Here is a 26138-nt window from a genome sequence, read left to right as displayed (position 1 = left end):
ACCTCACAAAGCAGGCATGAACCAGACAAATCCAATGGAGCCCTAGTCACTGACCTGGAAAGTCTAGCCAGTGTTCACTGAGGTCCCCACTCCAGTCCACAGACAGGAATGTTCTTTGCAACGAAGGCTCCTCCCTACTGAATAAGTCATTTGGGTCATTAGAGAACACACATTTAGGAGTGAGGGACATAGGGGTAGAGGAGAGATAGACACCCACTTCTCTAGAGAGCTAGTCAAGTTATGAGTTGGAGACATGGGCCAGTGGCCAAGGAAAAGTCCTGGAGAAGCCGACTTTGGGTTACATGACCCAGGTGAAAGGTGCTTTGGGAACAAAGAGGAGGACATGATTGGAAGAAGTCCAAAGTTTACTTCAGCAGTGGAAGAGGCCGAGAGATACCAGTGAAGAGTGCAGCCATGGGTGTGGGAAAGGAACCAAAGACAAAGGTACCTTACTCCATCATGCCTGGTCTGTACCTCTCATGTTAGCTCCTTCCCTATCTTTAAGGATCCATGCCTGATTCCTGTCTCACAGTCTCAATGGCCATTCTTATAGGTCTCACTCTGACCTCTGTCCTTGCTAGCCTCCCTGACCCCTCCTCTGTGTGTCTGGTCCTTCAGTCTGCTAGGCTAGTTCTTCAGGGTACTCTTTACCACCCCTCACTGCTATCAACAGGCATACTTCTCTTCAAATACACAATTCCTTAACTTTCTTTCTGCCAAGTACAATCCACTCATCTTTCAACAGTTAAATGTCAGTGTTTCTAAGTGTTTTACATTTTCCATGGGCCCTGAAGGACTCAAGCATGGCCAGAGAGGTCAGGGCCTGACGTGTGCTGATATCACAGAGATGCTAAAAAGTCATCTTCTGCACAACAGATAGAGAACACATCTCTCTCTTAACCTACAGGGAAGCTACATCTAACTACATTATGGCAGGAACAGTGTGTGTCCAAATCAGGATTCTGCAAATGTATATTGAAAAGTGCCAGGCAGACATATAATGGCTCATGTCTGCTCTCCCTGCACACAGGGGACTTAGGTAGCCTTGGCTATATAGTAAGTTTTAGGCCTGCCTGGGCTAGAGAAGACCATATTGCAAAAACAAACAAATAAAAGCGACAGAATGTCAGGCTTTGTGTGCCACAGGACTCCTGCCTTTGGTCAGGACAGCCTGAGAACAGCTGAGGCAGGGGTGAGTACTTCAGTAACATTTTATTTACCAAGAGAGAAGGCAGAAGACAGCTACAGTTTGCTGACACCAGGTTTAAATCACCAGCACCCAGAATACCTGACACATGGTTGGTACCTGTGATGGTTTGTATATTCTTGGACCAGGGAGTGGCACCATATGGAGGTGTGACCTTGCTGGAATAGGTGTGATCTGGTTGGAATAGGTGTGTCACTGTGGGTGTGGGCTTAAGACTCTCACCCCAGTTGCCTGGAAGTCAGTCTTCCAGTAGCAGCCTTTGTATGAAGACATAGAACTCTCAGCTCTGCCTGTGCCATGCCTGCCTGGATGCTGCCATGCTCCCACATTGATGATACTGGACTGAACCTCTGAACCTATAAGCCAGCCCCAAATAAATGTTTTGTATAAGACTTGCCTTGGTCATGGTGTCTGTTCACAGCAGTAAAACCCTAACTAAGACAGTACCCAATAAACGAATAAACATTTTGAAAAATACTCACTGGGCTTGCTGGGTTTGCAGTGGTTCCCAGGGCCAGAGAAGGTGGATTCAGTGACATGGTGGGTAGAACTGTGCTGACAATGGCTACAGAGTAACTGCTAAGAAAGTGGTGTGTTCTCTTCCAGCTTAAGCACAGGACTAGGCTGTGATGCTGCTGGATGACAGCAGGGCAGAAGGGCAGCCGAATGGTGGGAAAGAGAAAGTGATGAAAAGCTGGGAACTCAGCATTCCAGAGAGGACGGGGTCACTGGGCCGTCACTCATAAGGGAGGAAGCCTTTAGAGGCAGAAACAAGGAAGCAAAGATAGAGGAGGAGGGGACTTTGTAGTCTTTCCTATAAAATATGAGTCTGACACAGTGAGAGCCTGACTGAACCAAGGCAAGGAAGGTTCTCTTAGTTTTTCTCTCTATTCGTCTGATAGTGAAGGAGGCGGTGTCTTAGCACTTGTGGGTTCTGAGGTTCTGAAAGGCTGTGCGTGAAGTGTGTCATTCACTGACTCATCAGTGCTTCTCCGCTCTGCTCGCCACCTTGCAGTGCAGTGCAGGTGCCGACAAGCCCTGAGGAGCAGGAGGTGATACTTGGAAGCACACGGACACACCCAATTCTTCTGCAAGGGTACTGTCTTCACTGCAGACATAGTGGTGGATCTCATCTCCATGCCTCCACATGCATACGAGACCCTGAGATTTTAACACACTCTCAAGCAGCAGTCTTGTGAAGTCTCTCCCACAGTTGTAAAGTGTTTCCCTTTGTGGCACAAAGCCATATCTCATCCTGATGATGAACCACATACAACTTTTCTTTACAGATAGAAAACCCGTTGACTGTCAGGAAGTGTCTAGTCATTACCTAGTTGTACAAACTTAACATAGTAGTAGATCCTACAAAGCTCATGCTCTCAAAGAGAAAAATTAGGGCTAATCCCATGCTCTCCCTGTGACAGTTAAGTAGTTAAAAAGATTTTTGTTCAGTCTGTAAGAAGCTGGGGAGATGGCTTAGCAGGTAAACCACAGCGCTCTTCTGGAGGGTCCATCTGGTTCCTAGCACCCACAGCAGGCAGTTCATAACCACGTCCAGCGGACCCCGCGCTTCTGGCTTTCAAGGGTGGGCACTCACATTCACACTCACAGACTTCCACTCAGACACACGCGCACCTAATCAAAAATAATGAAGTCTTCGAGAACTCTCTAGTCAACTTCAACAGTCCAAAAAACCCCCAACCAACCAAACCAACCAAACAAACAAAAAACAAAAAAACACCAGATACCCAAAAAACAAAAAAGCCCCCCAAACAAAGCCTAATCAACCAAACAACCCCAAACCAGACCATTTTTAAGTTAATTCATTAATTTAAAGCTGTCACCAGTTCAAAAGGGTTTGAATTCAATTCTACTTCTTTTCAAGGACCAAAACTGGGTATGCCCCCCCAAAGACCTGCATCGGAACGTGTTTTCATCTGCTCTCTTTCAAGGTGTAACTGGGTCTGTAAACTCCTATGTCAACTGATTCTTTTTCATTGTTGAAGTTCTTATTCCCAAAGTCTGAAGATATTCTCCTAGGATACAGTAAACCTCACTGTATTCTCTCAAATCATTTTGGGAATGTCAAGACCCAGCAATTCAAAATTTCATCAAGTTCAGGACAACAGGAGTTACACCCGGTCACACGTTCCTGCTTGCGATGACTTTCCACGAACTCTGGGATAGACGTATACAGTAAATAAACTTGTTCTCTTACCCTATGGTTGGATTGATATTCGGATCAAAACTGTCTTCCACAAACCGCCACACGATGCTCGATTTACCCACACCCGTATCCTGAAAGAGAGTAAGATGGGGCACTGAGGAAAAACTAACCTATTTGTAGACACCCAAGACTACTTTGTAGCCTAAAGTGGAGGACTGCAGAAAAAGCATTTCCATCTGCAGATGGAGAGACACAACAGGCTTCTGTAATAAGTCAGTGAAGTAACTATATTACGGGGCCAGAGCGCATGCTTTTCATTCCAGTACCTGGGAGACAGAAGCAGGCAGATTTCTTAGCCTAAGAACTGAGCACAGTGCCAGTCATGGCCAACTAGTGAGAAACCATCTTGAAAGTACTGGGGAAGGATTCTGCAGTTCTTAAGTGACACTAGGACCTCCGGAAAGACCTACGACGGCCTAGTGCTACAGGACTGCGATCTTAGCAAATCTGGGAGGCAGAGGCAGGAGGGTTCCAAGTTCAAGGCCTGCTGAGGCTGAGATTTCAAGGCTATCCTGGGCAACTTCTGGAGATCCTGCTAAAAAAATAGAAGCAAGCAAACTGGGGACACACAACTCAGTGGCGGGACTTGCCTAGGATGTACAAGGTTTAGGTTTAGTCTCTAAGACTGAACTCCTGCTCCCTCCCAAAGTAAAAAGGCCTCTTCAATGCCTGTCCTGTGTGAAAGGTGACTGGACTCACTGGCCTTTTAACATATACCAGTAAAACTATGCGCTCCCAAGTTGCGGAGTAATCGGGATGAACCCTAGCCCCACCCTGCTAAGGGGCAAAAACCATGTAGTTATTGGAATTTTTTTTTTTTCAGTCATTAAAACAGAAACTCAGGAAGGAGATCATTAGAAGGCTCTGAAAAGGCCAAACTACTGTGAGAGGACCGGAAGCTGAACCTTCAAAGTCCTGGTAACTCCTCCCTGTTCTAGTGAAGAGTGAACTTTAATGGAAAGTAACTCTTGCAGAAGTGTCAAAGACGTCCCAAAAGTTCAAAACCATCCCACATTGCTGAAAGGAGGCCAAGTGTGCGCATAAAACCCAAAGCCCTGCTGGGGAGGGTTAACTTTCAGAAACTTGTCTAACTTTAAAGGTGTCCCTCGCAAAGTTGGAAGGAAACTACCTGTGGGCTACTTCACTGTGGGATGGAAAGAGGGCGTCGCTCCGGGGCGCCGGGGGCCACCCTGACACCTGGGGGCCTTGGGTGGGGCACAGCCTGCTGGTCCCGCCGCCCTAAGGGGTCTGTGGGGGGCTGCGTCCCGCGCTGAGCGTAAAGGGGTGCAAGGGGCCCTGGAGTGCCGGGGCCCGCCCGCCCGGCCTCCGCGACCCTCCGGACCCCGCCCGCTGCAACTTACCCCGAGCAGGCACACTTTAAGTTCCCTCAGCGCCATGGCCCGGGAACCAGGGGTGCGGGCCCGCCGCCGCCCTAAGTTGAGGAGGGAGAGGCCCGGCCCAGCACCAGCATCCCCCGGCGCCGCCGCCTCACCGCCAAGTCCCGGCCGAGCACTCCGGGCGGCCGTGCGTCCGCCGCCGCCCTCCGGTCCGGCCGACCCCGTCACTTGTCCGGCGGAGTCACCTCAACAGCCGGGACACCGCCTTGGCCTCCCGGGCGCTACCGCCGCCGCCATCTTGGGACGCCAGCTGGGTCACCTGACCTCCCCGCCCACTTCGGCAGCCACCTTCTCCGCGAGGGCGGGGCGGCCGGCTCGCAGCTCACAGGCGGGTGGGCGGAGCACCAATGGGCGGAGCCTCAGCGTCGCCCCACCCTCCAGCTCCGCCTCAGCCCCATCTTCTCTAAGGAGTGGGCGGGGCGGGATGGGGCGTAATCTTGAAGCTACCACGCCTCTAGCTCCACCTTCCACCCGTCCCAAGATGGCGGCGGGTGAGTGAGGCCAGGCTGGTGGGCGGAGCGCGAGGGATGGGCGTGGCCTCTGGGCTCGCCCCCGCCTCCAGCCCCGCCCTCTGGCACATCCTAAGATGGCGGGTGAGTGGGGTCTAGGCTCAGGGGTCTCCGACGGCTCCCCTTCCCCTCCCCGAGAGCCCCCCTCACCCCACCTCCGCACGAGCCCGGGACTCGCCGCCCGCGCAGCCCCGTGTAGCTCCTTGTGTGTCTTTTGATTTTTTTTCAGAGATCCCTCTGTACTTTGTGGACTTGCAGGATGACTTAGAGGACTGTAAGTAACAGTTGGGGCGCCCCGCCCCTCCTTGGGTCCCTCCCAGAGGACTGTGGGGTGCACTTAGACGGGACAGGAGCCTCAGGTCGAGCCTATCTCGAGCCCGCTTCTTCTCAGGTGCCCTTCCCTCCTGGGCTAGGACTTGGGTCTGTTGGAAACTTTGTCTTCCTGTCACTTTCTCCTCTGGCTGCGCTAGGAGCTGTGAGAGGGAAAGCCAATCCCAACCTGGGAGGAACCTCCTTGGGTTCCTAGTTAGGGCTTGGGAGTGACGCCCTACTTGTGGGCCTGGCCAGCTCCATGTCTTCATGGAGCCCACTGCTTTCCATGTTTTGAGTGGGTCTCTTCCACTTGACCCTTCTCAGCCTCCACTTCTTCTCTGGAATTATTTTAAGAGACAGTAGCTGAGAGAGATGCCACCTTCGAAGTGCAAGTTCCAATTTGTGGCTAATGGACAAACGAAGCTTTGGCTTGTCTATCCAATATAGTTTTTCAGCGCCTACCTCTACTTGCTCGGGCCATTTGTTGGGCTTATGAATTTACAAAGATGAACTAGATCTCCCTCACAAGCCAGAGGGGAGCAGGAAAAAAAAAAAAAAAAAACCCAGGGAGGCTTGCTGGTGGTTGAGGTCAAATCACCTCAGATGACACAAATCACCACAGTCAACTGGGGCTTCCTGAGTCCCAGCCCTAGGAGTTACTTCTGTCCCCTTCCCTTCCCTACCTGAAACTCCCTGACAGGAGTTGATGTTGACTGAGAATGTTTGGTAGACCATTGCAGTGTTGAGCACATTTGATCCCTGAGTGTGTGTGTGTGTGAGTGTGTGTGTGTCAACTCTATTAGTGTAGCATGACACTTGGAGAGAAAAGAAAAGTGAGTGGTGAAGAGGCCTGGCCCTTGAGTCAGCCCTCAGGTGCAGTCCTGGATCACTCCAGTTGCAGTGGGATCTGGGGCAGGTCACCATACCGCTTAGAGCCTCATTGGTCGTTTCCTCTGCAAAACCACCAGAGTAGCATCCTACCTCCTAAGTCTTATGGATTCGAGGCCGGCCTGGTCTGCAGAGTGAGTTCCAGGCTGGGCCAGGGCTGCATAATGAGGGATTTTGTAAAGATTAAACCATCAAAGAAGGTGACATGAGTCCTTGTGCATAGTAAACACTCAGTAAATGTTGGCTGCTACCCTGGGAAGTGTGTGGGATTAGCCTGTCTTCTAGAGAAGGCTGAGAATTGGAGCGGTCAGTGTCTCTCATCTGGTGTGCCATGGATGTTAAAGAAGACAACAAGTTGGTTCCTTTTGACTCTGTTCTCTGTTTTACTGTGCACACTGCCTTACAAATGCTCTTCGCCCAGTAGCTGGGGCGGGCCTGCACTTGAGGTGGTATCTTATCTATCCTCTCCTTGGGCAGTTTGTCTAAGCCTTTGGGTTCTCAACCTTCCTAGTGCTGTGACTCTTTAGTACAGTTCCCCCTGTTGTGAAGGCCTCCATCCATAAAATGAGTTTTGTTGCTACTTCATAGCTGTGTTTCTGCTACTGTTGTGAATCGTCATGTGAATATCCGGTATGGAGGTTTTCTGACAAGCGACCTTGGGAAAGGGTCGTTTGACCCACAAAGGGGTTATGACCCACTCCACTCGCTGAGAGCTGCTGAAAAGGGCTTGCTGCTTCTTGGTGTAGGTCAGGTTCCTGTGGGCATGATGCAGGTTATCCTTTTTAAAACGACAAGTCCTGAATGGCCTAGGTAAAAATTAATATTGTTAGAGTTACATTACTGATAACAGTAATGGATCCTGAGGCTTGTCTGATTTACTTCAAGATTCTTGATTAAGTTTGGCTAATCTCGAGACGAAGGCATGATGAGGGGGGTGCCTTGCTTCCAAATCATTCAGGGTCTCCAGGCCAAAGCAGCACAGAAAAGATGGCATTTTCTGGGACTGGCTTGTTGAAGTGATCTGAATTCTCTTGAGAATGTCCATAGGGGACATCTCTTTCTCTAGTTTTCAAGTGGAGTTGCGCAGTGGGGGAGCAGGGCACTTCAGAGTCTGCCTGAGGGTTTCCAATGTTGGGGTTTGCTTGTAGTGTGGAGAGGCTGACTGTTGATAAGATCTGTTCATCCAGTTAGCATTTAAATGTATTTAAATGTATACCAGGGATGAATGAATGGGAAATGAGAGGGCTCTGTGGCACATATAAAAAGACCTAAGAGACCAATCAAGAACACACAGTATGTGGTCATATTTGGATCCTCGCTTGAACAGAACCACTGTGAAAAGAAAAAGCATTGAAGTGAGATTGGGTATTAGGTAATATTAAGAATTGCTATTTATTTTTTCAGCAGTGATAATGGTATCATGTTTTTCTTCAAAGGAAGAGCCCTGACAGCAATAAGCATTCATGAGTGAAATGACTTGGTGTGTGAAATCAGCTTTCAAACTCCATAACAAATAGTAAACAAGATGTTGGGAGGAGGGATCCAGCAGTACAATGGCGGGATGCTGAGGCTTGGAGAAGCTAATAGCTGGGGGCTAGCCTTTCATTTCTCCATACTTGAAATTTCCCACAGTAAAAGGTTTTTAAAAATGAGATGAGAGTGTCACAAATGATCAGACATTTGCAGGAGGAGTTGGAAAGCTGGATTTCAATTCTGAATATGCTGTGCGTATTGTAAGCTGCATTTAGCTTCAAAAGACCCTTGTGTAAAATATATCAGTGCTCAGGAGACTGCATTTCTTTTCAGATGTTTAGTTTTCAAGAGGTAGCAGTGAAGGAAGTTGGGAGAGGGCATATTTCTATTTTTGAGGAAAGCAAGGTGCCAATAAATGAGGTCTGGATCTTTGGTGAAAATAGGATTAGCTCAGCCCGTGGAATATAGATAAGAGTCTTTGAATCTGAATGCTGGAGGGAGTGGTGGTTGTTCAATCCTGAGTGAAAGACTTCTTCCAGAGCAAAGCACACTATATCTCACCTACACACTGTGGCTGTTCTTTGCAGAGACTGCAACCATGCTGGACCCCATTGCAGGCAGCATGCTAACTTGAGCCACAGATGTAGGCGCTGAGGTTTTTCTTTGTACAATGTGAATTTGATCCAAATATTAGCACCTGTTTCTTACTAAACTCTCCCTGCCAAGTGAAATAATTGAAGAGCTAATTGAGGAGTCTAATACTTGAGCTGAACTCAGACATTTGACCAGCCTTTAAATTAGAAATTGACCAATATTTATTTACCCATGAAGGACCAAATAGTAAAAATGTTTGGCTTTTCAGATAGAAGGTATGTGACACAGATGTAGGCTCCAACGTTGTATACTAGACCAACCATAAACTACACACACACACACACACACACACACACACCATAGACCGCAAACGTGCATACATATGCACATCTACGTGGGCCTGGATGTGGGCTGGTGAAACTTTAGCAACACGAGGAAGGACTGAACTTGGCTCAGGGCAAGTGTTTTGTTGATGTCTCCATGAAATGAAACTGTCAGAGTTGGAGCTGTGCAATCGTGGCTTGTGGCTAAGCTGGACCCACCTGTTGGGGTGTCTTTCCTGCTGGATTTAGTGAGCAGAATATTGTTTGAGGACCACTGCTTGGCTGAACAACCCTTGACAAGTTACTCACACTTGACGTCTGGTCTCCTGTGGCTGCTGGGGATGAAGACATTCACTCTTTCCTCTGGGTGGATGAGTAGGGCAGCAAGTCCAGAGTGGCTCCCGTATAGCCTGATGCAGTCTCCTTCCACTCGGGCTCCTAGGAGGCAGATAGACAATGTCAGGAGGCCCTGGAGATTGGAAAGAAAATGTCATCAGAGGTGTTCTTCATCCTGAAATTAAAGTCAAGCCATTTCACAGAGAAACTTTAAAAAAAATTTTAAACAGAATTTTTGCAATATAATCAATTAAAAAGAAAGCTGTTGAGGTCTGTAGGCTGGCTCAATAGTTAGAATATTTATTTTTACTGAGGACATAGGTTCAAGTCTCAGCATCTGCATGGTGGTCCACAGCAGTCTGGAATTCTAGCACCCCTGGGGACCCAACATCCTCTTTTAAAGTCCACAGGTACCAGGCATACACATGGTACATATATGTACATGCAGACAATACACTCATACAAATAAATAATAAAATCTTAATAAAATAGTAATAATAATAATAATAACAATAATAATATTGCTTCCCTCCTGATACTAAGGATGGAACCTAGGGGTCCCTCTGCATGCTTTGTGTGTGCTCTGTCACTGAGTCACACCCCACTATCTTGTTTACTTTTGAGTTTTGCAACTGGGCTTCCCTGAGTTACCCAAGAAAGTCTTAAATGTGCTCTCTGGGCTTTGAACTTGGAATCTTCCTGCCTCCGCCTTTGGAGTAGCTGTGGTTCTAGGCCTGTACCACCAGGCTTGGCTTACAAAGTGGTTTTGCCATTCAAAATGCCAGTTGGGGGGGGGGGGGCTGGAGAGATGGCTCAGCAGGTAAGAGCATCAACTGCTCTTCCAGAGGTTCTGAGTTCAAATCCCAGCACCCACATGGTGGCTCACAGCCACCCATAATGAGATCTGACTCCCTCTTCTGGAGTATCCAACCGGAGTGAGCAGAGGCCCTAAAAATTAAATTGCCAACAGCCACATGAAGGCTCACAACCTGTACAGTGTATTCATATAAATAAATAAATAAACAAATACATCTTTAAAAAAATGCCAGTTGGTCTTAACCCTGATGGGGAAGCTATAGAAGGTGGCATGCAGTTGACCTCCTCATCTGGATAGTCATTCTTGCTTGTAACAGATGTTTTACTGGCTTCTCCAGTATGCCTGGTCTAGACCTTCAGAGGTTCTGGGGAGGGAAGCAGAAGAGACCCTTGCTCCAAGATGTCCTTAGCCCAGTAAGTGGCAGACAGTGGGGACAGTGCAGAATCACTGGGTTTCAGCTCAGGTGACAGAGTGATCCAAGAGCACGGGAGGGGCATCATGACTACTGTGGTTCATTCTGCTGCAGGGAAAGGGAGGTGACACTGGAGTTGAGTCAGGCTGAGGGAGGCAAGAGGCCATCTGGAAAGCATGTGGTAAGACAGTTTCCAGAAGGCCTCCTTTGTACTTGATCTGATGACAGTGTGGAAGAGCTGGAAATGGGGTGTGGAGAAGAATGGCAGGGTGACACTGGGAAAGAGGGCTGGAGGCTGCAGGAGAAGAATCTACATCCCGACCAGTCAGGTTTGGGTCTAAGGAGATGTCAGTAGAAGGCTCTGGAGGCTTTGCCTGAACTTCTGCATGGGAGGCTCAGTTAGGAGAGCTGCTTACCCAGGCAATGGTGTAAAGCCACTGTTTATTTTTATGTGTTTGTTTCCTTTTAGCTGTATGTCTGTGCTTGTATGTAGGTGTGTGCATGTGAGAACAGTGCTCACGGAGGCCAGAGGCATCACATTCCCTTGAGCTGTGAGCTGCCCGGAGTAATTGCTGAGAGCTAAGCTCTGTTCCTCTGAAGGGACAGTATGTGCTCTGAAGTGCTAACTCTGCTGTCCAGCTCCAAGCTGCCATTTCCTTAGGACTAATGATGTGGAGCTCTGTTGTGATTGTTTCTAGCAGTTTAATTATTTACAGGGCTGGTAAGATGGCTTGGATAAAGGCCCTTGTTGCTAACCCTGCTGACCTCAGTTTGGTGTCTAGGACTTCCACAGAGCCGAAGAAGAGAACATCTACAAATTGTCCTCTGACCTCCACGCTTGCTCCACGGTGCTTTTGCAGCCTTTACAAACATACAATAAACAACAATAAATAAGATACAACTCCACTAGGACTGGCAGAAATTTTGTTAAATAAAAGTATGTACAAGTTCTGTAAGAGGTTAGCACTTTTTTACCCAATGTTGTTGCTGAGCATAGCTGACAAGGGATGAAGAGAGGTTAAAAAAGTTGTTCAAAATAGTTCATACACTCTAGTGAATGGTACCAGGGAGCCCCAGTGCAGTTTGTTCCATCCACTAGCCATTGGAGACATCATCCATTCGTCAGACCTTTACTACAGGTGCATTAAGTCTTAGGTACTATAGTTGGCGTGGTAGACCCAGCACTGAGTGGGGCCAGTGACAGAGACCAGTGTGCAGCAGGTTAGTATGAACTAGTGTTGTAGTTTGAGGTTGTGGGAGATGCTGTGAGGTCAGACAGAATGTGGACCAGAGGGCCAGGACAGCCAGGTGTGGAGGCTTGTATGTATACTCCCTGCACGTGTGAGGCTGAGGCAGGAGAATCCCAAGTTCTAGTCCAGTTGAGACTTCAGAGTGACACTCTCAAAAAGGAGAAACAAGCAGGTAAAATAGAAAGCCAGTGCCAGGCAGTGGCTGGAGCCTGGGGGCCTGTTTGTGTCAAGGGGCCAGAGAAAAGTTCTCTGGAGCTTTGTGGCTGGCTCTTGAGTCCAGACTGCAGTGAAGGTGGGCATTTTCATGTGACAAGCCCAAGAAATAGTTTACAAGTGGCCCCTCAAATCAAGGGCCAGCAGAATGTATGTCTGGCACCCAGTGAGTGATGAACATAGGCTAGGTCAGAGGAGTGGGTACAGCCACATCACATGTCCTCCAGCCCACTGAAAAGGGACGAGTTTGCTTTCTATGTAGGAAGTTGTGCTGAGCTACTGGAGAGCTTGAACCAGGCTAGGGTATTGAGTAGAGCTCAACAGTTCTGTCAGGAGTGTGAGTAGACCTGGAAACCAGAGAGAGGGTAGGTACCATGTGCTCTCAGGCTCCCTAGAAAGGACATGGGTGTGACATAGGGGATGAGGCTCAGAGTGATTGCCAGTGGTCAGAAAAGAGCCACCCCACAGGTAGGTCCCATGGGAAAGCCCGTTTGATCTCTGTTTATAGAGATAGATGTAGATAGGGCTAGATGCCCATTCTTCTTGATCTCCAGCTCTGTACCACCCTCTGTCAACATTTGAAATGGGCATGGCCAGGTGGCTCCTTTGCTCATCAGAATGAGTTGTGTTGGTCTTGGGTTGCCATGGTCATGGAGTGAGTTGGGGTGGCATGGAAAGCTAAGTAGGTGAGCTGAGGCTCGCTGGTCAGTGGCCACCTACTGAGTGCTTATCAGGCAGTAGCTGGGCATTGGGTATGTTGGGGACTGGTTACTGCTTCCAGGACTCATAGCCTAGCAGAAGAAAACACACCAATTCAAGGAGAAGCTGAATGAGAGGGGCTTTCCTTTGTGAATCTGAAAATTTCAAAACCATAAACAATGCCTCCTACTCATCCACTCAGAGGAAAGAGTGAATGTCTTCATCCCCAGCAGCCACAGGAGACCAGACGTCAAGTGTGAGTAACTTGTCAAGGGTTGTTCAGCCAAGCAGTGGTCCTCAAACAATATTCTGCTCACTAAATCCAGCAGGAAAGACACCCCAACAGGTGGGTCCAGCTTAGCCACAAGCCACGATTGCACAGCTCCAACTCTGACAGTTTCATTTCATGGAGACATCAACAAAACACTTGCCCTGAGCCAAGTTCAGTCCTTCCTCGTGTTGCTAAAGCTTCACCAGCCCACATCCAGGCCCACGTAGATGTACATATGTATGCACGTTTGCGGTCTATGGTGTGTGTGTGTGTGTGTGTGTGTGTGTGGTTTATGGGTGTGTTTATATGGATTGTGATGTGTATATGTGTGTGTGTGTGTGTGGTTTATGGGTGTGATTGTGATGTGTATATGTGTGTGTGTACCTATATGGCGTCTGAAGCTTATGGGTGTGCTTTTTGTGGCTGGTGGATGAGTAGAGCAGTCTCAAAAATACCAAACCATCTCTGGGTGTCAGGAATTGGAAGGGGAAAGACAGAAAAGCAGGAGGAGCTAGGGCAGGATTGGGCTTGGTCTTATTTTTCTACTGAAAAATGTGAGAAGACATCATGACCAAGGCAACTTATAAAGACTTTATTAAAGCTTACAGTTTCAGAGAGTTAGAGTCCATCACCATCATACAGGGAATGGGACAAACAGAGCTAACTGGGAATGGCTTTGGCTTTTGAAACCTCTAAGCCCATGTCCAGTGACACAACTTCTTCAGCAAGGCCCTATCTCCTAATTCTTCCTAAACATTTCTACCAACTGGGGACCAAGTATTCAGATATATGAGCCGATGGAGCCATTCTCATTCAAACCACCACAGGCATCATGAGCCCTGAAGGCTCCAGTCTGTCCATTGAAGAGTTTGTTCCTGTCTGGGAGAAGTGTGACTCACTAGCAGATTGTCCAAAGAGAAGCAACTCTTGTTGGGTCAGAACTTCTTGGTACTTTGGAATAGTTTTAACAGGGAGAAGATAGAAACCTCCCCGCTCCAGAGGCTGGTGCCGTCTTTAGGTTCTTTCCATCTTTTTAAATGTGTCTCCAGTCTGACTAGTGAATTCATTGCATCTTTAAATAACTGTGCTCTATTTATCAGTACTGTGTCAATGATGAATTACCTTCTCCAGGTTTGCCCCTAGCCGGTGGGTCTACAGACAAGTTGAGATGTGTCACACCAAAGTGAGGCTTAGGAATTGCTTAGATGCAGTGGTCTCACCAATCAGGTAACCTGAGCAAATGTTCTCCATTGACCTGTCAGTGTAAAAGTCACAGTCATAAATCAGGACAGGTTTTGGAAGCTGTGATTAAAGCCACAAATGGAAGCAGAATCCCCATGTATGCGTGGTAGAGAAAGGACGTCTGCTCGTGAATTAAGTCGGGATCTTGAGCCAGCCCAGTGCATGGTGCTAGGCATAACCATTAGCGGCCCTCAGAGATTTGCCGTGTAAAGCATTGTGTGTCCAGTCGCTCTGCTCTCTGAGAGCTTATAAGCCAGCCTGTAGGGTCTTGTTGGAGAATGACAGTGATCCAGACAAATTTTGTTCACACAACTTGCCTTTGAAGTTCAGTTAAATCAACAGGGGCCCAAACAAGCCAGTGACGAGTCAGAAGGGCTTTTTGAGATTTGGCAGGTCTGGTCTAGCTAGTAGAGACAGTTACCATTTAGGGTTTTGTGTTCATCCTTGGACCTTTTTAGAGCGAGAGCCCCTCTGAACAGCAGGATGGGGAGTGGCTGTGCAAGTCTCCCCCAGATCCCACAGGGCTCTTAGAAACTTAGTTATTGTTCGTAGAGAGACTTGTAAACCCCTCACATGTGTAATGATGGTTTCCTTAAGGTCTTCATTCATTGTACCCTCCTTTTTAAATTTTTTTTTCTAAGTGCAAAGTTTGTGACTAACGTTAGCCACCTCGGCGTTTGTCTATACTAATTAATCTACTACTACTTTGAGCTAGACCTAGACATGGTGGACCACGTCCATCATACTCTCTGTCCAGTGTCCCCTAGTGCCGTGTCAGAGGCAGAATATTGGATGGTGTGGATAATTGGTCTGGCCCAGGGTGTCATAGCTCACACAGAGTTATAGTGACAGGATGACATGTTGAATGGAGAGTCGTAAATATTGGGACTGCTCCGAGAACGGATTCTTAATGAAAATGCTTGCTGGGATGGACGTGCTGGGACATTCTGCCTGCAGCCTCAGCCCTACTCACGTCTGAACCAATAAAGGAACCTCATTGGCTATGTTTTATTGTGTTTATTTTTCTTCACCTTTCCACTTAAAACCAATTATACTGTGGCTACTCAGTCAGGGGCTGGTAGCGTCCTGTGAGACTTCCTGCACCCCTGGACCAGAGAAATGGCTGTCTTGCCTCTGCTGTGTTCCTGCTGTTTCTGCAATGTTCTTATCTCACCTCTTGGTTGTGTGTGTCATTTCCCTTGGCCCTTCCCCTAGTGGACTGAATGCTCGGTCCCCAGGAGTCTCTGCGTCTCGGGACTCCAGGGCTCTGCTGAGTTCTGGTGACTAGATGGAGATGGTTTTCACAGTACATTTGCTGTCCACAGACCTGAGTTCATACTAATCTCTTCACTCTTTTCTTCTGTAAAATAATCTGATGAGTTTCTTTTCTTTCTTTTAGATTGGATGTGCTGTCCTTGAGCCCTGTGAAGCACATTTCTCATGGTGCTTAGGCCTTTGCTCTGTATAGCCTGCTGCTATAAGAAGCTGATGTCTCACGAGGGGTAGGGCCATGACTTCTACACAGGCCCTCAGGGTTGGACGAATGGACTCACTGGAGCCTCCTATCCCATTTGTTCTACAATCCACCTGTTGAATGGTGAAGGCATTGACAATAGTTATTTGGTTTTCTTTAGACAAATGTTGAGCAACTAGTTTAGCATTGTAAAGGATAATTCGCGTTTTCTTGGTTATAGGTTCTTGGTTTGTTTGTTTTTCTTTTTTAATTTAAATCATCAAATAGTTTTTGTTTTTGTTTTGTTTTGTAATTGCCTGGTTTTATTTTATTTTATTTTATTTTATTTTATTTTATTTTATTTTATTTTATGTGCATTGGTATTTTGCATGTATGTCTGTGTGAAGGTGTCAGATCCCCTGGAATTGGATTACAGACACTTGTGAGCTGCCATGTGGGTGCTAGGAATTGAACCTGAGTCCTTTGAGAGAGTAGTCAGTGCTCCTAGCCTCAGAGCCACCTCTCCAGCACCTAATTGCCTGGTTTTATGATCAGAGGAAAATAAATCTTGTAGAATAACAAGATGGAATCAACCTCACAGATAAGATCTTGGTTTTGGTTGTGTCAGCTCAGAACTAAGTTGGCATGGCAGAATGGTAGAAGTGAGCTGTCTGTCTGAGCCACTGATGTGGAGGGCTGAGCTTGTAATTCTTTCCTGTAAGGCAAGTAACAGCCACAGCTGCTGACAACAGGAACCTTGGGCACAGTTCAGTAGATACAGGACATGTATGGATGGATGTGTGTGTATGTGTGAGTTTGTATATGTGTGTATGTGTAAATGTATATGTGTTTGTTTATGTATGAGTGTGTATGCATGAGTCTGTGTGTATGTGTGTCTATGTGTGTCTTTGTATGTGTGTGTGTGTGTGTGTGTGTGTGTGATGTGCACATGTATCCAGTACCATGCAGTGGACAGAGACTGGGGGCCAAGCACATGGGATTCTGGGAAGGAAAACCTACCTGCAGACCACACTGGCACTGCTGAGCTTTTGCCAACTGCTCTTCCCTGTTCTGGTGATCTGCCTTTTGTTGCAGAGTTAATGCTGCCCCGTATGAACCTGGCCTTGACAGTTCATTCTTGATGGCAAATGAACTAAAACATGATCAGTATTAGTTTATTTTCTGTTTTAATTGGGCCAGTTGCTGTGAAGTTTCTATTAGAAATTATTTTCTCCAGGAAGGCTTTTCTGCATTATATTGAGCTTTCATGAATGGAGCTGGTAACACTTATTCCCCAAATGTAAAACATACAATGAAAACAATCAAACAAGGAATTATTCATATACTACTTCCTATTTCATGCCTGACTTGAAGATCCTTGGTGTGTATGTGCAGCCTGGGCTTGGTCGCTCCCAGAAGAGTTGGCTGCCCTGATACCAAAAAAGGGACCTTACCCCTTTTTCCTGTCGACAGTGGGCAGAAATGTAGATCCTAGAAAATCCTTTTAAGAGCCGACACCACTTCCCATGCTGCCTCCATCGCCAGGGGACACAGGCAACCAGCTCGGCAGGTTTTTACCATGCGCTCATTCATTCTGCACCTTTTATTGAGTGTCCGTGTGTGCCAGGCATATCAATGAGCTCATCAAAGCTTCGGACTCTGGGGGTGAGGGAGGTGGAAGGGACACAGCTGATGAACAGCAAACATCCATTTTCCTTCTGAAGGTGAGGAGTTTGCTGGAAAAATAGAAAAAGAGATGGGGCAGTGGAATGCAGACAGTTTGCTCTTGTTGTTTTAAGAAAGTCACCTGAGAGGACATCTAGGAAAGAATGTTCTAGGCTTAGGAAACAGCCAGAGCCACGCCCCGGTGACGGGACACGGTTGGCTTTGGTGGTGACCGAAGGTAGGAGTCAGGACTTTCCCTCTGATCAGCCTCTAGGTCGGCATGTTGAGAGCTCTAGCTGCTTGGGTGTGACTCAACCACGGAGGACTTTGTCATGCTCTCCTCCACCCTAAAGGGAAAGGGATGCTCCTGGCACGTGGGGTGTGAGGCACAGGGCGCTATTGATGCGGTAGGAGCCACAGCAGAGAGCGGTCAGACCTCAGACAGCCTGCTCTGTTACTACAGAGCTCATCGGTTGTCGATTGATTTAGTTTGTCTTCAGAGACATAATGAACAGCAGCAGCAAAATGTCACGGGGAGGTGACTCACCTCCGCACCTGGCCAGCACACTGCTGCCTTCCACAATGAAGCTGCTGGCCTTCTCCCCAGGAGGAAGGGCAGCCTCAATCTCATTTGCTTCCAATTAAAACAAGGTGCTGCTCCATTGTCAAGGGACCAGTAGCAACTACACGGATGGTGGGTTACCTCAGCCCTGGGGGAGTCTTCTAAGCCTCAGAGGGCCCAGGAACTAACTCGTCCACACAAGGCAAAATGCTTTATAAAAGAAAATGACTTTTTGGTACTTGAAATAAGAGGTGCAATTCTTTTAGGTATGAATGTGACATTATTAGTAAAATTATTTTCCTTGGATTGCATCAATTCAGAAATCAGTCAGTCACTATGTGCCATTTTGTTATTTTTACTTTATCAGTGTATAATGTGTATTTTTCTTTATATCAAATATATTTAAAGCCATTTTGAAGCCATTTTAAAATATACAATATGAAGGAAATAACATAATCAAATTCTAGACACTGCTGCCTGCAAGGTTTCTTTTCTTTTCTTTTCTTTTCTTTTCTCTTCTTTTCTTTTCTTTTCTTTTCTTTTCTTTTCTTTTCTCTTCTTTTCTTTTCTTTTCTTTTCTCTTCTTTTCTCTTTCTTTCTTTCTTTCTTTCTTTCTTTCTTTCTTTCTTTCTTTCTTTCTTTCTTTCTTTCTTTCTTTCTTTTCCTTTCCTTTGAGACAGGGTTTAGTCTGTAGCCCTGGCTACCTTAAACACTGTATAGGCCAGGTTGGCCGTGAACTTGTAAGAGATATGCTCTATTCTGCCTCCCAAGTACTGGGGTTCAAGCCACTACACCCGTCTTGCCTGCAAGGAATTCTTCACAGAGACTTGCTTCGTATTAAAAGGAAGATTATCATTTCAGGAGTGGTGGTACACACTCACCTGTAATCGAAGAACTCAGGAGGCTCAGGAGTTCAAGGCCAGCCTCAGGTACATGAGACCCTGTCTCAACAGAAAAGACAAGACAGATAACTAGTCTTAGGGGAATGTTTGAGACACATTAGCACCAAAAGGACACTTTCTTTAATTTTGTTAGAAAATTAAGATGGAAATAACTTTCCCTTCGTGTGATTTAATAACATTGAAAGTGTTTTGCACATGTGTGAGTGGGGAGATGCTGTCCGCACTGCAGTGTGAGTATTGAGCTCACATGACGGTGGCATGCCCAGCGCTGCTTCTCTTTGCTTCTGTTTGGCCATCAGCAGTGCCCAGTGCAAAGCCGACCTGGGGATGTGGCTGTGAGCCTGACTCTGCTGAGTATAAGACTGAGATTACAAATCCTGTTTTGAAAATAGACAAAACTCCCTATAATTCAGAGTTACTACTATTTCAGGTCAATTTCGTTAACTTTTAAAACTGGCTCCTGTCTTTCCCTTCTTTACATATCTAATATGAATTATCAAATTTTCACTCTACTATGCCCATTGTTAGAGTGACTGACACTTGACAAGTTAATCCATACATACTGAATATTTTATATAGCAGCACTATGGTAGTTTTGACCTGTTTTCTGTCTGTCTGTCAAACAGAAGCGTGTTAATTAGAGTCGGTGCTTGCTGTATGCCGCCCTTCTCCAGCGTAGCTCCGGGTGGTACAGGCTGCATGCCACACCTCAAGTTGGTTTTCTGAAGGTGAGATTCTTGACTTCTTGGAGGTTGCCCGACTGTCTGGATATTGCCAATTAAAGCCTCAGGGGACTGATTTCTACAGAAATGAGTTGCCCTGGTCCAGGTTCTGTATGATAGGCCAAGTGCCTCACTTGTGGAGGCAGAGCCTTGGCAGGGTTGCTGCTGTGTTGGGGGTGAGGTGCTAAGTTCACGGTGGAGAGAAAAGCCCCTTTGAGCCTGTGTGTGGGGAGCGACCACTGCCCACACAGATGGGGCGCTCCTCTCCTTTCAGACTAGCACATGCCCTTGCAGGTTGCAAAGAGAGGAGAGTGGCTGTCTCTGAGCATGCGCTTGGTTCCTTTTGAAGACAGAGTTTTCTAAACAGGGCCACTTGGTGCAGCTTGCTCTTTCTTCCAGCACTCGTTGTTGTCCTTGTGTTTGTGGCTTTTTTTTTAAAACCTGACAGTGCCTTTATTTCATCTCATCCTGAGGGCAGTACCACTGGCTGTCAAGCCCTGCATTGGCAGATTTTCCTCCCAGGCCTTGGGTGATGCAGCTTCAACCTTGCTGTCTTCACGTTGTGTGAGGAGAGGGCAGGCGGCCATCCCTCCACGTGCGTGCGGCTTCCCCTCTGCTGCCTCCACTCCACAGTGATGGCTTTGGCTCTGGTGACCGTGGGGAGATGCTCCGTCTTCACGGTGTTCGCTGAGATCTCAGGGTTTTTACAGCTCTAATGAGATTTGGAGAATTTTGTAATCTGCAGTGAATTTTAGAATTTCAGATATTGTTTTCAATTCTAGAATTACTTTTTAGTGCCTTTTAAATTGAAAAAAAATCTTGTGTATGTATGCGTGTTTGTGCATGAGCGTGTGCGAACACTGTGGCACATGTAGGGGTTAGAGGTACTGTCCCGTCCTACCTCTACCTTTGAGGCAGAGTCTCTCTTGCTGTTTGAGGTTACAATGTGTGCTCCAGGCTAGCTGCCTGCAGGCTTCTGGGGCAGTCTCCTGACTTTGTTTCCCATCTTGTCACAGGAGTGAAGGGATTGCAGACAAGCCATCATGTCCAGCTACATGACTTTGTGGTGACATGGGTCACCAGGCTTGGATACCTGTCTTACCCGTGGAACCATTTTTTCCTAAGGACTATATTTTTGTTGAGATTCTGTTTCTTTTCACAAATTATCGATACTTTTATAAGTGTAAGAATTGCCATAAAACTCTTTGTAATTCCAACTTGTGGGTCCTCTTAGTCTGTTTAGGATTTTGCTCACGTTTTCCCATTTTCTCCCGACATTGAGGTGCTATGTATCATAGACCTTGTGGACTCCAGAGTGGTTTCTGTTTGTCTCATTTAGCAGACACTTCCGTCAACTAGGCAGAGCTAGAAGACCATCTTGTCTTTCTACATGGTCTTCAAGCCTTCCTGTGCTGCTTGAGGTTTTCACACAGATTCATGACTCAGCCACCATGCCCAGGCATTGGGAGAACTTAATACTGAGCCTTCTCTCTGAATTTCTGCTGGAAATCCTCTCCAGCCCTTCCCCACACTGCTAATGCTGTCGTTAGCCTTGAACTCTGCAGGAGAAGCATGGACAACACTAGCAGTATATTGTAGCCAGTGATTTAATAATAATAACAGCAGCTAATATTTTTCAAGGAAATTGTTGTGTCAGGAAGAACAAACTGAAGGCCCAGAAGGAACAATATTTACTAACCAGACAGAGAAGGGTTTAGTAAATAAAATAGCTGCCACCGGTACTTAATGGCAGATTCTGAGAGAAAGAGATTCCTTGTGAGGGAAGGGGCTCTTTTCCTGCAGTCAAGTAGTTTGGTGATTTTATCTGGTTAGATCAGTGGTCTTTTCACTGCCTTGTTAAGTAATAAACTACTATTTGCTTTCCCTGGGATTGGCCGTTTGGGATGAGGGTCTTCAGTTCTCAAAAGTGAGATCCAGAGACGGGAGCAGGGGGAACCATAAGGTCTCTGTTCCATGGCTGTACAAAGCAAATGCTTGCTGGGAACTCTACCCTGATAAAGCACCTAGCTAAGGACTGACTACCAGAGGAGGAGAGAGGGGGGAGGCGGAGAGAGAGAGAGAGAGAGAGGGAGAGAGAGAGAAGAAACCACACAATTACTGAGGCACTCTGAAATAAGATGTCATCAGGACCTAGTGAATTTCTGTTTACAAACTCTCTTCCCAGAGTCTGGTGGGAGAAGTTGCTCAGGACTTGGAAACAGATCCACACTTGCAGAGTACAGCTTCCACGCTCTGCAGGAAACAAATGGGGCACATAGGGCCGACCTTTTTGAAAATGCCAACCTGTAAAGCAGGTTGATGTGTCTGGACGCTGCCAGTGCTTTGAATGCTTTTAAAAGAAGTAGCTCTCCTAGGGATGGGGGGAGTGGGGTGCTGGGTCTGTCATGCAGTAAGTCCCAGCGCACAGAATAGTGCCATGCACAAGCGTGTGTGTGTGTGTGTGTGTGTGTGTGTGTGTGTGTGTGTGTGTGTATGTGTGTGTGTGTACACACTCACACACAGGGTCAGGCTTCTGCTTGCTGTCTTCAGCTCCATGTCCCCGTATACCAGTGTCTGTCTTGGTCATTTAGTCCTCTCTGCAGTAGTCGTGGGAGTGGTGCTCAGTCTGTGTGTGTGTGTGGGGGGGGTGCTCAGTCTGTTTCCTGCTGAGGAAAGGGTACTAATGAGGCTGTGAGAGGCCACACCCCTCTTGTTGGTTGGCTGGGATCCATTTTTGTGGGGCGATCTGCCGTGGACCCTCACTGCGCCTTCTTCTCTTTGCATGAGGTGCTCCACGGAGTATGACTTTTATTAATTATTCAGCTGTACTTCCTCAGGTTGACTATCCATCTTTTCTCCGGCCAGTATCTCTTCTCTCCCTGGAATCTCCTTTAGGATCCCATTGGACTTAGCTGAGCCCTCAGCTCCCCATCTCCAGCGTCCTAATTGTCCTTTGCCGTTGCCTTCATCTCTCCATGCAGTGTTGTGGGTAATTTGTCAGACCAATCTTCCAGCTCACTAACTCTCTCTCGAGCTGTGTCTAAACTGCTACTTAAGCCGCCTACTGAAGTTTTAATTACAGTCCCCATTCTTCACACCTAAGGTTCTTTTCCTGCCTGCCCCTTGCCTGCTCGAACTTCACCGCGGGGGCCACCCTGGAAGGTGCTGGTCATTGTGAGTAGGGCCTCACTCGGTCTCTTGGGTCTGGGAATGTTTTGCCGCTGAGCTGAGGATGCTTGTCGTCTTCTGTACCATCTCTTCCTGACAGTGGTTGGCAGCTGTGTGTACTTGGAGAGCTGTAGGACTTGGTTTTCTCTGAGGTACTTCAGTATGTTTCCACATCTTGAGTTAAATGTATTTTGTTGGGACAGTTCTTCCTTTGCTTCTGTTGGAGTGCCTGGGCTACTGAGGGATCAGGACAGCCACCCTCCCAGGGGCTCAGATGTGGCAGCTGCGCTCACAGGCATCTACGCACACACTTCCGGCCCTGGTAAGTGGACTGAGTGGACTGACTCCTCTTCCTGGCCCCCAGGCTGGCCGCTTCTTGTCCTACAGCTGTTTTCTATTGGTGTCTTGATTTCCCAGTTACTGACCATGTACTTCATCTCTGTGTGTGTGGACTCAGTGGTTTTCCAGTACCACTGGGGCAAGTAGGGCTTTCTGGCCAGCAATGTAGCGGCTTGGCTTCCTGTATCTGCACTCTTCCACATCTTTACAGTGGAATGAAGGGCTCCTGATGGCCATCCACCCTGTGGTTTCTAACTGCTGTGCTTTCTCTGGATCCCAGCTGTGTTTCAAAGGGTGCTTGGGGTCCCAAAGTCACTTCATAAACACAGACCAGAGCATAGGGAGTCTCTTGTGCTGAGTTGTTTTAGTTAGGCAGAGTGGCATCTTGCCAGTTTTAGCACATGGCAGGGAGGCAGGGCAATCTCAAGTTTAAGGCCAGCCTACATACCATACTGAGTTCAAGTTTTATATAGAAAAACAGAGCCTCATAAGAAAACAAAGTTCATATGTAGCAAGACCTGTCTCATAAGAAAACAAAGTTGTTTCCTACAGGGTAACTCAGCAGCACATCCAGGTAGAACTTGTAGCCCTGTGGGGCTTAGCCTGGAAGCAGCTCTCTCTCTCTCTCTCTCTCTCTCTCTCTCTCTCTCTCTCTCTCTCTCTCTCTCTCTCTCTCAGACAAGGTCTCACTATATAGTCCTTGCTCCATAGGAGGAGATCCACCTGCTTCTGCCTCCAAAGTACTAGTATTAAAAGCTCCTTTTAATGATTTGAAGTCCCTTCTGTTGCAGATGTACAGTTTGCACTCCGTGGCATTCCCCACTGTTTAGTGTGTTGATGTGAGACTGTTATTCTGGGCTCTGCTTTCATTTCATCATTCTGGGTTGGGAGATGCTGAGAGGAGGATAAGGTCTCATTGTATAGCCCAGGCTACTCTGGAACTTGTAGCCCAGGTTGTTCTCAGACTCAAGGCAATCCCCCTGCCACAACCTCCTGAGTGCTGGGATCACAGGCATGGGATGCCCCATTGTCTGCTGCTTTTCTGAGAGAAGGTTGTGACAGGACTAAATTTGTCATTTTGTTGCACCGTGAGCTTTTTCTCTAGTGTTCTAAATCTTTTTCTGTTTCTTACTTTGAGTTTGTCTGGCCCTTTGTGAGTTAATGACCTTGACGGTGTGTGAGGACCAAATCTGTCTTCTCCACATTAACTTGTCTAGTTCTGTTTGCTGAGAAGACTGCTTTTTACCATCGAGCTACCTTTGTGAGAACTGAACTGACTTCCAGGTTTGCAGAGCACTGTTTTGTCTGCCCGTCTGCTAAGTGGCGTGCTTATTCTTAAGCCAGTCTTGCAGTACCCTCAGAGTCAGTCTTTTCCCTTTAAAGTTGCTTTGACTATTCTAGACACTTTGAATTGCTATGTAAACTTAGCAGTATATTGATTTCTACACAACCGATTGCTAGTGTTTGATTGTGATAGCACTAGGCTGATTGTTAAATTTGGAAGAGGTGATGTAACGGTGCTGGGCCTTCAGTCCCTGGAGTACCAGAGCTCGCCTTGTCCTCTAGCACGTCCATCATTGCTCTGTTGATTCCCACAGTTGATCCCTGGGAGTTTTCTAGTTTTGATGCTATCCCAAGTGGTATTTTAAAGATTTGGGAGTTGGCAATTGGAACTCGGGTCCTGTGGCTTGTATGGCCAGCCCTTGCTAGGCTGTCATCTTCCTGGTCTTCACCATTGCTCTGTGCCTGTCACATTGTGTCCCGCACTATTAGAATACTCGTGTGCTTTAGCTACTATACTGTGATGTCACTGAGATCTTTGGCAAAGCCAGGCTTTGTTTGTGAATGGGGAGGTCTTGCTCTTTCCCTTCTAGTCTGTCTGCTTTTGCCATTTTTTCCTGGTCTTGGTACCATGTGTCATTTCTACAGATATGCGAGCCCCACAGTGTGTCATTGGTGGGTTTGCATTGGACACAGTTAGGTTTTGTTCATCTTGCTGCTGCTGTGTATGAGTTGCTTATGTGCATGTGTGTATGGGAGTTGGGGGGTGTGCAGCCATTCAGGGTCTATCTATGTGGGTCAGAGGACAGTTTTGGGCAGTCCATCCTCTTCTTCCATTGTGGGTTCCAGGGACACTCAAGTTGTCAGGCTTGCATGGCAAGTGCCTTCACCCTTGGAGCCCTCCCAAAGGCCCTGCAGCTAGCTGGATTTTAGGGCCATTTTGTTGAATGAGAAACAGCAGCCCCCTTCTTCTGTTTTCCTGTTTCCATTCTTACTGGAGTGGTTTCCAAGCTCCATCAGTGTCACGGTTTTTCTGAGTAAAGTCTTCCGCTGCATCTGCTCTACAGTCTGATGGCAGCGTAGTGTAGTGTTTGCAGTTGTTTGTCTTAGGTCTGTGAAGTGTGCTGCTTGCGACACACCTCTGGTTAAGAGCACCCACTGCTGTTCCAGAGGACCTGGTACCAGTTCTCAGCTCCCACACTGTGCTGCTAACAGGCACACGCAGATTCAAAAGAGTCTAAAACTCTTTAGATGCCAACGCTACTTTAACTTTTGAAAGCTGTGACTCCAGGCACAGCCTCTTTCTCAGCTCTGTAGCCATGTCTTCCCAATTTCCTTTTCTTTTTCTTTGGTGAGAGGTCTGCTTTTCTATCCACTTCTATACTTTGATGTCACCTCTCCCCCATCCCACTTCAAGCACGGTCAAGAAGGGTACTTTGGTCACTGGGTTTTGACCATTGAACGTGGCATGTGGCATGCCCCTGCTGCCATACACCTTTGTGCCATTTTGCACAGAGCAGGACTGTTTGAGTTTCTGAGTCTGTAGGCTTGTAGCTCTCCTCAGACCACACTGTGGCCTTTCTTTTCCTAGCCTTCCTATAGGCCCCACCTCGTCTCCCCTCCCACACGCATTGCATCGCCATGTATCTTATTTCTCACCATTTCTTCTTCTTCTTTTTTTCTTCTTTATTTTGGACAGTTTCCTGCATTAATTTTTAAATTTTATTATTTTATGTATATGGATGTTTTGCCTGCATATGTGCCTGTGAACTGTGTGTCTGGTGTCTATGAGGCCAGAAGAAAGGGTTGGATTCCTTGGAACTGGAGTTACAGGCAGTTGTGAGCTTCCATGTGGGTGCTGGGACTCCAACTCTAG

At 47.2% G+C, this 26138-nt stretch overlaps 1 protein-coding gene and 1 pseudogene across 3 annotated transcripts in view; one reads left to right on the top strand and one right to left on the bottom strand.

Annotated features, from left to right (window-relative positions):
• The window catches only part of Rab22a (RAB22A, member RAS oncogene family), a 42351-nt gene extending 37250 nt beyond the window's left edge, over positions 1-5101 (bottom strand). The window contains exons 1-2 of one of the 2 annotated variants that reach the window (XM_017316603.2): positions 4796-5101; positions 3426-3505 (exon numbers count right to left, since the gene is read on the bottom strand). Coding sequence is in view for 1 of the 2 variants with exons in the window: in NM_024436.3 (NP_077756.2) it covers positions 3426-3505; positions 4796-4831 (116 nt within the window). In the remaining variant the exon portion in view is untranslated. The remainder of the gene's footprint in view (positions 1-3425; positions 3506-4795) is intronic. The other variant, NM_024436.3, reaches the window with a different exon arrangement.
• A 296-nt stretch (positions 5102-5397) lies between these two features.
• The window catches only part of Ppp4r1l-ps (protein phosphatase 4, regulatory subunit 1-like, pseudogene), an 80220-nt pseudogene continuing 59479 nt past the window's right edge, over positions 5398-26138 (top strand). The window contains exons 1-2 of the transcript NR_027957.1: positions 5398-5424; positions 5570-5614. The product of NR_027957.1 is annotated as a protein phosphatase 4, regulatory subunit 1-like, pseudogene (transcript). The remainder of the gene's footprint in view (positions 5425-5569; positions 5615-26138) is intronic.

The sequence above is a fragment of the Mus musculus genome, chromosome 2, assembly GCF_000001635.26.
Source record: "Mus musculus strain C57BL/6J chromosome 2, GRCm38.p6 C57BL/6J".
Lineage (NCBI taxonomy): Eukaryota > Metazoa > Chordata > Mammalia > Rodentia > Muridae > Mus > Mus musculus.
This window is presented reverse-complemented; position numbering and strand designations above follow the sequence as displayed.